Source organism: Pseudopodoces humilis, chromosome 3 (genome assembly GCF_049639895.1).
Source record: "Pseudopodoces humilis isolate 2021_Gansu_Grassland_sample_001 chromosome 3, ASM4963989v1, whole genome shotgun sequence".
NCBI classification, from domain to species: Eukaryota; Metazoa; Chordata; class Aves; order Passeriformes; family Paridae; genus Pseudopodoces; species Pseudopodoces humilis.
In genome coordinates, this window is record NC_142202.1 from 15,726,979 (window position 1) to 15,742,727 (window position 15,749).

Consider the following 15,749-nt stretch of genomic DNA (forward strand, 5'->3'; position numbering starts at 1 on the left):
ATAGAAGCCCCAAGCATTCGGTTTGGGCTGTCTGCAGCATACAGCCTATGGAGAAGTGGTTTTGGCCAGTTCAGCTTGCAGAGCTGGTGGATCCTACTCTTTTTCCATCCCATTTAACTCACGCCCAGCATGTGAGCCCTGTGCCAATATGGGAAGAAAAACAACTCCTTTGGTGTGTCAATCATGGCAGGCCAGAGTGAGGAAGGTAACTACAGATCAAAGCAGGTAGCACTTGAAGGGATCTGGAAAGCAGTTGTTCTGTGATAGCAACTTATAATTAGGACCAATTCAGTGTATCAGAATCATACACCAAGGGAATTGATAAGCTCTAGGTCTTTTGCTTTAACTTTCTTGGCCAAGAGAGATATCTGGCTTAGATGAATGCAGAGGAGGTGGAGACTCACAAATGATAAATAAGCCTGTAGTACTCCTGAATATTTGAAATAAACTGAAAGAAGTCCCTAAAAACACAGGAAAGAACCCCATGTCAATTGAGTAGAGAGATCAAAATATCCCTCAAAAGCTTTCAGAGCAAGAGTCTTTAATTTCAAGAAGAAATGGTTGGTTTGCCATTAAAAAAAGTGAGAATATTGCTTAAGTTAAGGACTGGTATCCATACTAAAACATTGAACCTGTATGTTTGGACTGGAAAGGGACTGTTCCCTTTAAGGCCGTGCCCAGTGGAAGGAATAAAACAACCCACCACTCCCTCCAGAAAGTGTACATGAATGTCACTGTCTGTCTGCTCAGGACAACACCTTGTTTTCGCCTTGTCTCAGCCCAGCCAGAGCCAGAGCTGAGCACTTAGCACTGGAATAACAATCCATAGGTCCAGGCAAGCTGAGGAGCCGAGCTTGCCCTTCATGGTGAGACAAGATACCGTCAAGTCCTAGGCACAGACACTCTGCTGAGAAGAATTTTCTGATGTGCTATTTAATATTTGCCTTCATTTCAAATTAATTCCCTTCAGGTCCATGCCTACATCATCAGTTCCCTAAAGAAGGAAATGCCCTCAATGTTTGGGAAAGACAATAAAAAGAAAGAGCTTGTTAACAACTTGGGAGATATTTATGCCCGGATTGAACGGGAGCATCAGATATCACCAGGAGACTTCCCTAATCTGAGAAAGATGCAGGTAAGCAGTGGCATCCTGGCAAACATCCAAGGAAAGAGCATTAGAGTAACAGCAGGGAGTACGACAGAGCCATGCAGACTTTGATTGTTGCCACCTGTGGGAAAAGCCTGCTGTAATGTTGAAATGTGCCTTAAAATATTTGCAGGCTATATTTGGGCATGAGTGCTTCTTACACATAGAGCTCATGTGGAGCTTTACATTCATGTCTCATATCTTTGCCTGTAACACTTTACAGCAAATAATTTCTTCTGGTTTTATTTTTAGTTCCAGGTTCCATTTGCAGATTTTTCAGGCCTTAGAATACTGTTAATTTCCAATAGAAGGAAAGCTGTGTCCTGAAAAGGCTACTTAGGCCACGTTCCTCAAGAGCTATATTTATCTTCTACTTCACTCTTTGTTTCTAGAAAGAGAGAAAGGAAGGTGTGAAAACTTAAAGCCCCTTTTCTATTTTAAGTAGAGAAGCAGGTTTTCTGTTGTGCAGACCTGAGACCTGGCCCAGTGTCCATGCAAGTCAAAAACTTCAAAGGACCTTGGATTGGAGCCTTGTATTGTACATTCAGGCAATGCTGGACACTGCTGCATTGCTGCGTGGCTTTAGTCCAAGCAGAAACCCGTTCTGAGTTGTAGCTGTTGAAGTTGCTACTAGCTACCTATGGAAAACAGCATTTGCCTATTTTTATTTCTTTTTGAAAATAAACTTTCCCTGAGTTTTTGGGAATGAGATCTATGGGGTGTATCCAATAGGAGATCTCCTTCACTGCTTGTTAAAATGTGTGTTAAAAAAACCTATTAATTCAGTTGGAGTGAATAGTGCAGATTTAATGAGTAGAGGGTGAAAGGTAAAACTGTAGGTCTTTCTGCATCTAGAAGAGTTCTTTGCAGGCCCTGCTCAAAGCCCGTTTGCTTAGCTGTGAAATTACAGAATCTGAGCCATGCTGTAAAGACATGCTCACCACCTCATACAGATGTGCTGTTGTCTTGATGGCATCTGAAAGTTGCACTGCATGATGATGAGTCTTTTGCAAGGTGGAATCTCCTTCCCAGAGTGCAGAAGGGGGAGAGAATGTAAAGCACTGGCTGGAGGATGTAGCAAGAGCACACAACCAGTTTGCCTTGAACTATTTGGTCATTTTCTGTAGGACTTAAGAGAGGATTAAAATTAAGAGCAAGATTGGTCAGGGAAACCCCATCCCATGCTGAAAGCAGGGCTGTCAGAGGAAGGAATGCCAAGCTCCCCACTCCTCGGCAGTAGCAGGGTTTTGTGAGCCAAGCAGCAGGCAGGCATCCCGCTGTACACCATTACTCCACCACACACGGCCATGTCGCTCACCTCTTGCTGTGTTGTCCCATTTTAAGGATCAGTTGCAAGCCCAGGATTTTAGCAAGTTCCAGCCTCTGAAGAGCAAGCTGCTGGAGACTGTGGAAGACATGCTGGCCAACGACATCGCCCAGCTCATGGTGCTTGTCCGTCAGGAAGAGTCCCAGCGGCCAACCCAGATGGTGAAGGGAGGAGCCTTCGAGGGCACCTTGCACGGTCCCTTTGGCCACGGCTACGGAGAAGGCGCCGGAGAAGGGATCGATGACGCCGAGTGGGTGGTGGCCAGGGACAAGCCCATGTACGACGAGATCTTCTACACACTCTCGCCTGTCGATGGTAAAATAACTGGTGCCAATGCCAAGAAGGAGATGGTAAGGTCTAAGCTGCCCAACACCGTGCTGGGCAAGATCTGGAAACTGGCTGACATCGACAAAGATGGCATGCTGGATGATGAGGAGTTTGCCTTGGCGAATCATCTCATTAAAGTCAAGTTGGAGGGTCACGAGCTGCCAAATGAGCTCCCTTCCCATCTCCTCCCTCCATCCAAGAGGAAAATAACAGAGTGAAAGGAAGGTTACAGGGGAGAGGGAAAGGGAAGGGGAAAATAAAAGATCTAGAAAAACATGTTTACTTAAATTATACCTTTAGATGTGAGATCACGTTTGGATTTATACCTACTTTGCTGTATGAAGAACAAAATCTAAAGCAGAACAAAAAAGTCCAATCCTTCATGATAATATGCAATTAACTCTTCCAGTGTGCTGTCCCTGCTTTCTAATGTGTAGTCTGTAAATATGAAGGTAAAGAAAGATGTTGCAAACTAGGAGACTCTGTTAAGCAAGAATAGAAGAAAACCTGAAGTGGGCTGCATTTTTGGAGAGTGGAATAGGCACTAATAGAAATCTGCTAACTGCCAGTATCACTCCTGAGCTTTGGCTGCACCTTCTGCCTTTTAATGGGTCTTGCAAAATTCAGGAGACTAAGAAGCCACAAGGTCTTCAAGCTATTGGCCAAAATAAAGAGCATTTCCTAATTAACATAAGCCCAAACTGAAATACTAGATACTGAACACCAGAGTTAAGAACTTTAGGAACCTCGATGCACCGTTAAGATGCAAATTTTACCAACGTTCCCCTGTCCTTAAAGAAAAATACATCAATAAAATCTGAAAGAGCTCTGAACTGGGCAGCTGGAGTTCCTCATTGTTCACTGTGGGATAGGCACTCTAGAGTTCCCAGTCATCACCACCTCCCATTCAGTCCCCAGGGGAGATTTGTTCTGCAGGCATGGCCAAGAGACCCACACCCCAGGGGAAGCAGAGGGAGGGGGCCCTAGAGGTGGACATCAGGTGGGTTGGAAGGGAGGAACACCGCTTCCAGGCTCACCCAACATTTCACAGCCAGTGGGTAGTGTTTGCTCTTTGAACAGTGGTGGTGTCCGTGATTCCTGTGAAGTGACGTGTTTGCTCTCATCGTGCACAGTGAAAGCCACAAGGCCCCATTCTCACTGTACAGGTACAAACCCCACGCTGTCAGGTGGATCCATCACAAGGGCAGAACACACACGGGCACTGGGCAGAGCTTGCTCTGTTCTGTGCCTCCACAAACCTAGCCGAGATGTCAGCCTTCACACACGCTCCTCACCACGCAGTAACACTTGATCCCCTCCAGAACTTCTACCCTGAGCCAAGAGACCTTCCCCACTTCTTTCATGCTCTATGAATTTTTTTGTTTTCAAGACCCAGTTTTAGCTGAAGTCCCTCAATTTCCTATTTCATTGCCTAAACACACACGTGCGCGCACACTCTTCTGGTTTTTGTTGTTGCTTTGGAGCAGTGTGTTGTTCCAATCCTGTTGTCACTTTATATAAGCTGAGCTCCTACTGTGATGAAAAACCAAGATAAGTATAACTTATTTTATATCTCTTGTGTTCATATTATATAGAGAAATATATTCTGTGTATGTAGGATGTGCTTATTGCAGTACATTTATCACTTGTCTTAAAAATTAATGCATTAACCTTTTTTGTACCCTGGTCCTAAGACATTATTAAAAAAGAAAGGCCAGATCTGTCTACTTCTTTATATAGCAAAATGAAATGCAGCTGAAAAGAAAAAAAAAAAAAAGCTTATTTCTAAGTGCAACAAAGGGAGGAGATTATCCTCATGCACATTCCCAAACATGCATTTACAGATCAGCCCAGCTGGACTCGGGTGTGCGCAGCTGAATGACTGGTTGACATCTGAATGACATCTCTCTTGGCAGTCTAATCACAATCTCCATACTTTGCCAAAGCAAGAGGAATTTTACCCGTGTTTCACCTTATTCAATGTAGGGGAGAGGTAACAACCACATTTCAGTAGAAAAAAGAATATATTCAAGGAGTTTCTTCCTGTCAGTCACAGATGAGAATGCTACAAATTTATCAAAATCTGGAAAGGATGCAAAAAGCCTCAGTCTTAAATTTTACTAATTCTACTTCTTTCTTCATTCTTTCTTTTCTGTATATGTTCATGACAGTGATAGTTATCCCCAGAGTGGGACAGTGAAAGGCATGGAGTAAGACAGGGAGAGCAGTTAGGATAGTCCTGGGGAAGCACTTGGCGAGAGGGTGTGAGCTGTAGTAGTTGGCAGAGCTTCCATTTAGCATCTGTACAGGATGAGAGAGGGGTGAGAGGAAATCATAGGGTGGAGAGCAAAAGCAATAAATGCAAATTGAGGGAAAAGCCAGCGGACTCTGTCATTGCAGTTCAGCTGCCCAATAACCCCAAGTTTAATTGTCATCACAGTACACATCTGCTAAGGTTGTTCAGGTCTTCCTGAGGAATTTGTATCCATTGGACTCCAGCTAAGGCTGAGTAAAGCACTGTGAATCAATCCTACGTCTGTGTGGGCACAACTGTCTGATGGCCACTCATACAGCAGCACATTGCTTGTGACAGTCTCATCATGCTGAAATTTAACTCCTTGAAAAGCAGAACATTACTGGTTTTCTCAAAGGGGATGGGAGAAGGTGAGGCCTAGTAGGCCTCATCTTCCCTGTACACTCCAGCAAGGTGCTCAGGTAGGCAAAAATTCATTGTAACAGCAATTAAACAGCTTTCAGGGACCTTTGTGCCTGATTGTGCATACAAGTTCACAAGCCAAACCACTGGCCTGTGGTAGGTAGTAGGTTAGTTATCAGTGCCTGTCTGCAGTTTTGCTTTAGACTAATCTCAAAGAAGGGCTGACTGTTACACAGGAAACAGATTTCCTGTGTTGCTGGTAGCAGCAGTTACCCCCACACCATGGCTGGGGTATGCCAGCACATTCCACAGCTCCTGCCTGCCCTCTGCACCATGCTCCTCTCATCCCTGTGCCAGCATCTCCAGGATGTTCCCACAGGATTCACCCAGAAGGGCCAGCAGGACAGCGGCACAGAGAGCTCTGCCCGCTCAGGTCAAGCGTGCGAGGTGCCACCGCAGCACTGCCACGTGGGGGTTTGCTCTCAACACCCCTCAGGAACCACTGGCACTGTCAGAGCGTGGCTTCCCCACTCGTGCTGGGGACAGAGGGAAAAACACCACCAGCACTCCACTGACAAAGGTACTGTTACTGAGCAGCATTGCACCGGGGTATGCCAGCAGGGCAGGAGACATAGCAGCCGTGATACAGAGGGAAGAGGACAGCTGCTAGGGAGGCTGTGTTTCCAGAGAGGACAGGTTATGAATGGTCCACTTTAGTCAGATAACTTTATCCAACATTTCACTTTTGCTAAGCTCTTCAGGAAATTAAAAATAAACAACAACCAAACTCCCATTAAAACACCAAAAACCAACATTAAACCTTAAACAGCCTGACATTCTCTATATAAAAATAAATGGAGTCCTCACTCTACTATGGCCATGCATGTATTCCTCCATCCCCTTCCCAGATAGCAGCTGAAAATGCACACACCACTTTTGTTTTGTTTTGTTTTCCTTTTCCAAGTTAAGACTCCTGGGCAATCCCAGCCACCTGTATTGTTTCCCACATCTGTGGAAGGATATGATTTCCCAAGCCCACCAGGACTCCGGGCACTGCACGCAGGCCTCCAGCCAGTGCATGTTCCTGCCAGTTCACAGAGCCACACTCCAAAGGCAGTTATCTGTGTCCAACAGTGCTTCCTTTTTCCAAGAGCAGTTCTCAATTACCGAACAAGATTTCCCCAGGAGGTTATACAGAGGAACCGATTCATTTGCTCTGTCTGTGGGTGGGGGATTTTATCATGTGAACATACCACTGCCACTCCTCTGATCTTCTCATGTCCTTCTCTACCCATCCTCACACAGAAGAGCTTTTACAAGGTCAGAAGAACAAAAAGGTCTTTTTTTTTTTTTTTTTGCCCTTCTAAGTAGGAACTGCATTTGGTCTTCTCTCTGGGAAGGATCTAGAGCAGAAACATCTGTACCTATATGCTATATGGGCTAATATATGAGTTTTTTGAAAATTAAATTTTCTCTACTGTGGAACATGACAGGCAGATTAGATCAACAGTGCTATACAACCATTTATTTGAAGGGAAGGATAATAATTACACTAAGTTCCCTGAATAAGGCTTCACAGGAGGCATGTAGCTTAGCAAAAGGCAATTACTTCTGGGAGCTGGAATTTAGCCAGCATGCTGAAGTTCAAAGGGATTTTTAATCAAACAGAAAAGGTCAGAATCAGTTTTTCCATCACCTTAAGTTCCAACACAAACTTCATACAACAATGAAATTCAGATTCAAGTCTGGAAACTGTTCTTTTAAGTTGCTCTCCTTTATTATGCCTCAATGCTTTGTCCATATGACAACAGCCTTTGGTTAGTGAGCAAAAGTTATGGGTTGTTTGACCTTACAGAGAGGGACAGTGCTCCTACAAACACAGCTGGAACCATGGGCAAGCTCCTCTAGAAGATCAGCTCAGATCACACTACACCTCTTACATCATTGATAGTTTCCACCTCTGCCATTGTTTATCTCATGTTTCTTTTATTATGGAGAGAAGCTGTGGCTCCACATTCAGGCTTTGGTAAGTGAGGAGACACAATAGACTATTTAAGCCCTTCCTAGATGCACAAGTCCTCAAGTCCTCCAAAGCCTGACAGATGGGTGGGAACACTCATGAAGAACAGCACTGAATTACTCCAGAGGAGCAGCTTGGTATCATCCAAGTTATTTTTGCGGAGTTTTTCAAAACATAGCATAGCATCTATTATTTTCTGGTCTTTCCCTTTCCTTCCTTGTGCTTATGAGCCTTTCCCTCCCTCTTCCTAGCCTTCAAGGGTGGGGGAAAAACAAGGCTTAGTTTGGAATCTCAACATGCTAAGAAGTTCAAGGCTAGTGCAGGCAAGTCAATTGCTGTGTGGTTTTCCAGCTCCTCTAGGCACTGCTGATGGAGTAACAAATCCAGTATTTATAGCAGGCCTTTAAAACAATTCCTCGGTGCCTGAAGGGAGAGAAATCCCTGCTGAGTACAGCACACGTCGTCCACGGCGTGCCCGTTCCACTGAGCCCTTCACTGTCAAACAGTGCACAAGTTGCTAGGTTTAAAACGGGCTCCTCTCCAGCTGCTTACATGTCCTGTAAACAGCCGTCAGCGAGGCCTCCATTAATGTCTGCAGAAGACGTGAACGTGGGAGATATTTATAGGCCTTGGATTAGATCGCCCTTCTTGCCTGGGCATTGCGCAAACAAAGGGCGTGTGTGTGGAATTCCTCTCCTTACGCTGCACAAGTTCACTGCAAGCAAATGCCAGCTCTCTCTGAACAGCTTTCACCCACCACCCTACACATTTATTAGCAAGATGAGGATCACAGAAACTCCTTATAAGGTGATGGCAGCACAGAGGCCAGTAGGAAGCACAGCTCCCAGGGAAAGCTCTCTGGCCATTTTCTGAGCCACTTTAACCATGAGTTTTCAAGGCAGAGTTCCAGCAGCATTTTTCCTCAAATTAGTGATAAGGTATCAAAATGAAGCATTTGCTGCCTGCCTGCCTACCATGTTTATACCATTCACAAAGCAGACTAGGAGGAATTCCCTGCATCCTACCAGCTTTAAAGCCTCCATGTCCCACAGCATAGACTTATCCAGTTGTATCAGAAATGCAGTGTAGCTGCAGTCCAAGGTGGCAGCTCACAGGTATGTTTTCAGAAGCAGTATTGCTCCCTAGTTAGGATTTCAATATCCAATCCCTCAGTTAAGGGTTCCTTCATAAGCCCAGTTGGGAATTTCAATTCTTCTGCATGCACAGAAAGGTGATAAGCAGCTTAAGCTTCCATACCAACTAACTAGCACCCCTCAATCTGGTTCTATCATGGAACAAACCCTTAGCAAACTAGAGAACTTGCACCATTTACCACCAAGGGAGATTAGTTCTCTAATTAATATCATCTTTGATGACTCATCATGCCAAAGGAATAAAAACAGACCAATGATCATCTCTGCCAAGAAATTACAGCTTGCAAACTAAATTATAAAAAGAACTGGTGGCATTTTTCCCAGGCCCCACCAGCAGCCATGAACATAAAATAGCAAAGCACACCTAAAGCTCTTCTTCCTTCCCACCTAAGCAAGCTTTCACTCTTCCTCCTGAAATTAAGCAGCCTTGGAAGGGGAGAGGGAGTGATCTACTGGTTACTAGATTTAATGCTAGTCTAGAGCTTTATAGGCTGCTGAGGGGCAATAGACAATCCAGTGACTGGAAGAACAATCAAGAAAGAAGTTTTACTGGCCAGAGATGTCTTGCAGGTACAGGAACAGAGGTCTTTACAAAAAAAGAGTCATGCAAGCAGTGAACGTCAACCCCACGTCTCACAGGAAGCGTTAACCAAAAAAACCCACGTGGTTCAAGTACTGATGACACACTGGGACCTGGTTTTTAAGGCCTAGTTCAAACCTGCTTCAGCCCAAGGCAGGCAGTACGTGGCATTCCCAGCAATCAGCTCTCCAGACAAGTATTCTGCTTTACCAGCTGTAGCCATCATGTACAGCAATGCCATGCAACACAAGGGACTGAACGCCTCAAACACCCAGGCCCACAGCAACCAAACCATAGTCCATGGATCCGACACTCCCACACCTGTCTGTGCAACCATGTGACCTTTATGGTGGTAGGGTTTTTGCAGGGGTTTTGGGTTTTTTCCCCCCCCGTAAGCACTTCACAGGAATGGAGACTGATGAGGCAGTGAGGTATGGCAGCAATACTTTCCTTTGAGCTCTGCTGATCGAATTGCTCCAGCCCTTTCCATGCAGTATTTTCCCAGCCTCAGAAGCTCTGTTCCCCATATCTGTGAGGACAGAGGACTCTGCCAAGCTTCAAGCACAGCTCTTCAGCAGAGCAGCAGAGAAAAGAGACCACATGCTGCCTATGAAGTGGCAAAGCTTAGGTTTGAACAGCTTTTTCCTCCTCCCCAATCCTCTACACAGCTGAGTCAAACCCCAGAAGCACCACGTCATCTCAGGCTTGGTAGCATTTCAGTACAGACCCAAGGGCAGAGTTTTACATCTCTCTTGAGAACCTGGAAGGAACAGTGTTGGGCCTTGGTTGTGGCTTTTCTCAGACATTCTGTTTCTCAAGGTCACTCTTTGTCCTTCCTCTCCCACAAGGGCTTTGGGGAAGCACAAATCTTCATCCAACATGCACCGTGGGAGGGAGGAAGAAAAGTGCTTATGATGACACCCCAGAAGCCTTTCTAGATAGGCAAGAGAGTGGTTGCTTGTTCTGTAGCCTCTGGAAAAAGCCAGTCCCTGCAAGGTCCCAGCAACACAGCAGAGGTGGCTTCCCAGCACAGCCCTTGACAGAAGCTGACAAAGGTGCAAAGAGGGTCCCAAGAGGGTTGAGAGGTGGGACTGGAAAACATGGGAAACCTGCTAGAAGTTGGCCAAGGTGCCATGTCTACATGGCCAAGGCAGGCTGGTGCAACTAGACCTGTGCCTTAGTGGAGGGCCTGCCCAACCTTCCTGGAGAAGCTGCTCTCCCACAGCAGGAAACATGGATGTCTCCTTCACAAGGGAGACAGAAAAGCCCTGCAGAGCATGGATGATAAACTGCTAACATGACAAACGAGGACACGATGTCCCTTCCGCCTGCTCCTCTCCCAGCCCTGGAGAGATCACTTAAGGTCACTAATATTTCTAATGATCTGCTTCCGATGGGTCGCCTCACTCATTTCACTCCATTTCACAGAAATAAAGGCAGCCTGGCTGCCTTTCACCACTTCCTTTCAGGAGGACAGAGGGGAACAAAAGCCAGCACAGTCCTGCCGAGAGCCACAGGCCACCGTTACAGCCCGAAAGGCACACGCTGGCTCCAGCCCTTTCTGTGGTCCCCGAAGGGAATTTACTCAGCCAGCTTCTCACTGCCTTGTGAATGTCAGAACTGTGATTTACATGGAAAGGCTGGCAAAGTTGGGACAATACAGGGCTGGTGGGCTCACCTTGGCCACTGGGAGACCCCCTGGGAAAAGAGGAAGTTCAGACTGTCTTCCCACCATCTCCAGAGCTGGTCAGAGGCAGCCCATTTTTCCCCCTTTAGCTAAAGAAATGCCTTTCAAGGACCCTACTACCCTGGTTGGAGGTTTGCAATTCTGCCACCAAACGTGTCAATGAGCTTACAGCATTAATTATTCTTGAGGCACCTCAAGACATCAGATGCAACCTCATCACCTGCTCCAAAATCCTTTGCTGGGAGGACAAGGGAGGCGAGCACCTCCTGGCCCTACAAGAAGCTGCTGACTCCAGCAGGAGTGAGCAGCCAAGAGGCTGTTTCCAGAGAGATGGGCTGCTGTTATCAGCTCCCCAGAGATGAGTGTGCAAAATACCTGGCATATTATACTCCTTGGATCATTTGTATTCAATTGTATATCCAAGAGGGAAGGGGCGGGGGAAAGACGCTCTTGACTTTTGTCCAGGAAAAGGAGATAAGGTACAAGGAGAGGAAGAGTGATTTTTTACAGCCCTAGAAAATAGCTATTGACTTCCTAATGAAGTGCTAGTGCAAACACTGAATGTAGTCCAATGAGTAAGAAAGGCCACTGGTTACTGGGTTTCAGAGAAATGTTTTCCAATGCCCTATTAGAAAGATAAGTGCATATTGAAGGAGAAAAATGGGTTCACACGCCACTGCAGTCAGGATGCTGTACTTTTGTGTATCAACAATGGTTGGCCAAAGACTTCAAGCGATCATGGAACAACCTCATTTCCCAGAGGAGTGGGACACAGAGTACTCTGTGTTTAAAACAGTTATTTAAAAACTGGAGAGTGAAAAAACAAAGAGGGTGAATCTTTGAATTTAAAAGATCTGTTTAAGAGAGGGATGTCAGCCCAAAAGCCAAGAGGCATAGCCAGGTTTCAAAGTGCACTCACTGTCTGTGATGAGATGGAAGCATGGATATGATTCACCTCCCTGATGTTGGTTTCATGGAGACTCTTCCAGCCACAAGGCAGCCCAAGAAATGCATTGGTCCCCCAAAAAGCATCAGTCTCCATACTCCCAAAGCCTGATCCCACCATGATGTGTTTCTAAATGCAAGGCCAGAGCCCATGGAAATGAGCTCTGCATCACTGGTGGTGCACAGTGAACTTACCCAGGACCTATCGCAGCTCCTCTGCACAGCCCTGTTGCCAAAATGCCTTTAAGAATTTGGTCATGGGTTATGCACTCAGAAATCATCTTTTCTCTTCATGGCCCAGAAACCCAGCTTTCCAGACAAAAGTTTAATGCTTATTTTTAAGCAAAAGAGATTTGCCAGCACAAACTAAGAGATAAACAAGCACTTTAGTCAGCAGTCAACGTGACAAACATGATAACCTGGCAGCAGCATTGCACTTCCTTCTCCACATCATGCCTGCTCCATACAGCTTAGGGGACACAAAATGCCTCTGGTGGAAAGATCCCCATTGTGCTGGGTGACTACAGGACTGACAGCAATCCTTAATGCACTAGAATAGGCATGTCAGGGCACAAAAGGCAAAATAAAATGAAACACTGGGCCAGGAGCCAACACAACCACCTGGCAGGTTTGGGATAGGAGCTCCTGCTCTCTCTGCATAAAGTGCATACACACAGAGTTTTCAGATACATCTTAATACATTGCATAACACTGTTTTCTCTATTTTAAAATCCAAAGACACTTTGCAGGAACACCGTTTTTAAAGAAATTATTCTGGACATTAACAAGTGCTCTGTGTTAGAGATGGGCACACCAAAACTGGGACACAAAAGAGAACCAGACAACCCCCTCTGACAGGTTTTAGATAATTTTTTATATGATTTACACAAAGACACCTGCACACATTTAGAATTCAAGCACATAGACCTCCATAAGGCAATAATTTAGAAATTCCCCTGCCAAGACGTTACGTGTTATCCCAAGTCCCTCGATTACTTCTGCTGAATAACAGTCACTGAACACTAAGCCTGTGCATTTTTTGAAGACACGGGTTTGCTTTTTCCTGATCCAAATACAGAACAAAAACAGGATCATAATTTACCATAGAAGACAATGAAAATCTTATCATTGTAAATATATGTAGTGAGATAATACAAATCCAGTTCCCTGGTATTTCCCCTCCACCCTCTATTCCTACCACTACTCCTTCCAGCTTTAGGGCCTCTCCCCTGCTTGCATGGAAGATTGACGCCCATCTTAAAGCCATAAATTACTCACAAACAGCTACTGAAAGTAGCAATGACCGTAGGGTAACACTTCCACAAAGCAATAGAGCTTCCTGGCAAGCTGATAAGAGTTTCCTGTTTTGAGTCTTGGGTTGGGTTTTTTTCCCTCTGATAAAAATTTGACTCTCAAAACATCTCAGAAAGGAAGGACTGACAGAATTTTTTTCCCCCCCTCCTCCCCTAAACATGTTGTGTTGCAAAATTTGTTCTCTTCTGCTGAATGTGAAATGAGGACCAGGTTCAAGAAACTCAAGTGCACCAGCTGAGACAGCAGGTGAGAGAAGCACATGGAGTTCTTCCCCGCCTCAGGATGAAGGACTGGCCTTGGAGCTCACTTTTAGTCCTGCCCTGCGCTCTCGCCTCTCAAGTTCTGCATTTTGCACTCTGGCAACACTCAGAGTTTCCATCACAGGCAAAACCCCCCAAAATCTCCAGGGACACAAGCTCTGCATTTACCCCTCTTACCTCACGGTGGTATTACCCCTGTCACCCCTGGGCACCTGTGCATGCCTGAGGAGAGTGACCAGATGGGCAGGTTGTTCTGCTTAGGGCCAACCTGCCCTGTGTCATGTGAGGGACCTCAGACACAGGTTTGCATCTGACACCCCAAAGACCCCAGAGAGCTCTCCTGAAACGTTGTGTTGATAGCAGCCCGTGTTTGCAGCAGCCCAGGGGTCCTGGAGGCCTCCATGGGAAGCCCACTCCTTTCCTCATCCCAGGGCACCTCCTGCACCTGCTGTTCCAAATTTCTGGGGTCAGACCATAAGTTCAGTACCTGGGACAAACAGACTGTATAAAATATAGGAATACTCTCTTTTACCCCTTCCCTGTGGGTGCTGTCCTTGCTCAGGAAGCCTCTCACCTGAGGGGTTTTGGCAGAGGATTCACTCACATACCACTCCCCATCCCAACCCAAAGGTGTTCACGGGTACCTTTCTTTTGCTGGCCCCACATGCCTCTCTTTTTCAGAGATAAGAGAAAGATCATTGCACAGGCTTGATACAACATCAAAAGGCATACACGATATTCCCCAGGAGCACCACAGTACCACACAGGATTTTAACATTTAATCCCCCAAAATCACCTCATTGAAAGAGGAAAACATAGTCCACTGCAGAAAATTAAATAAAAGTAACTTTAAATGGTCTATTTTTCCTCTAGTATGTAGCCCCTACCAGCAGGAAGGACAAGGACCAGGCTAGAGCCCCCCAGCTTCTCCATAACAGGAGCAGCCTGGGCAGTTTTTACAGTGATTGTGAAGGGGCAAAACAGCAAGGTGATGTTTTACAGCACAAAATCTTTTAAGACTAAGCAAGATAATTTTACATGGTGAAGTTCAAATTAGATTGCACCCTGTGGAGGAAGAACAGCCAGTGTTTTCTTCCAAATCAGATGGGGCATCATTTCATATCACTTCTCCTTTAAGCCAAATTTCATCACTTCATCTTACGGTAAATGGCAGAAGTGGGAAGCACTTACACAACGGAGCGGAGATCACAGACCTGCATTTCTGGGGGCCGTTCAGACATTCACCTTCCACTGCATGCAAGCCAACTGCCTTCATTTTCAACAGGGCTGCCCAAGACAATTTAACTGCTTGCCCACATTAGCTGGCAAGGTTGAGAGGGGCTCCCCACATATATCCCTTCCAGCACACAAGAAGAAAAGCAAACAATGCTGCAACATTCAATTTCAAGATGTGCAACTGTCCAGGACAGCCTCAAACAGTAGCAGTGGTGAATGCTGCAACTCTACCTTCTCCCAAAACCACAAAGCCATCTTCTAAAAATGACACCACAGCTGAGAAAACCCAGGCAATTCCCTCTAGCCCCAGACACTCAAGAGTATCCATAACCATCACCAAATGCTTTCTCTTCATTCACCCTCTTTCTCTGTCTCCAATTTCCCTACCTGTTCTCCAGGGACTGTTCCCTCTAGACAGCCTGGCTCTCAGCAGCAACCCAATACCACCATTCTCTATCCATCCTTTTAAACCTTTCTGTTATTTCACTGAGTTGGAGGAGACCAGCTCAGGTGAAAGAAATTCTGCTCTCAAACTCATATGCAACTAAGAAGCCAACACCCAGCTAAAGCACCTGCAGTGGTCTGGCTAACTCAGGCTGTTGTGTTCAATATTTGCTGGGATTTGCTTTCCTGATGGAGGTTGAAAATGCCCTCAAATACTTATTCCAAGCAAACAATCTTTTACAACATATTTTGCAGCCAAAGGCTCAGAGTGAACCTTTGTTGCAGAAAAATAAGCAGACAGGAGGTAGGTTGAACACACACACACACACACACACACACACACACACACACACACACACACACACACATAAAATGTCAGTGTGATCAGCCAAGAGATCTGCACCTCATGATTCATTTTACCCAGTGATTTTTCTGGATCCAGTTTAATTGCTTTTTGGAAGCCAAGCAAAATGCCTTTTGGTCCGAGGTCCAACACAGAAAAGTCTGAAATGAGTTGCCTTACAGAAATGCTGACCAATTGGCATCAGGGCCACCTTAACTGTCCCTGTGGGATTTGTCTCAGTGCCACCCTGTGCCACAGAGCTGGTGAAGCTGGTGTAGCCCAGAGGAGAGCTGCAAGCGTGGCTTCAGC

General features: G+C 45.7%; 1 protein-coding gene across 1 annotated transcript in view; it reads left to right on the plus strand.

The window, feature by feature from the left end:
• EHD3 (EH domain containing 3) overlaps positions 1-4,518 on the plus strand; it is a 30,231-nt gene extending 25,713 nt beyond the window's left edge. The window contains exons 5-6 of the mRNA XM_005523278.2: positions 971-1,135; positions 2,492-4,518. Coding sequence (XP_005523335.1) covers positions 971-1,135; positions 2,492-3,019 — 693 coding nt within the window. The 3' untranslated portion in view covers positions 3,020-4,518. The remainder of the gene's footprint in view (positions 1-970; positions 1,136-2,491) is intronic.
• The last annotated feature ends 11,231 nt before the right edge of the window (positions 4,519-15,749 follow it).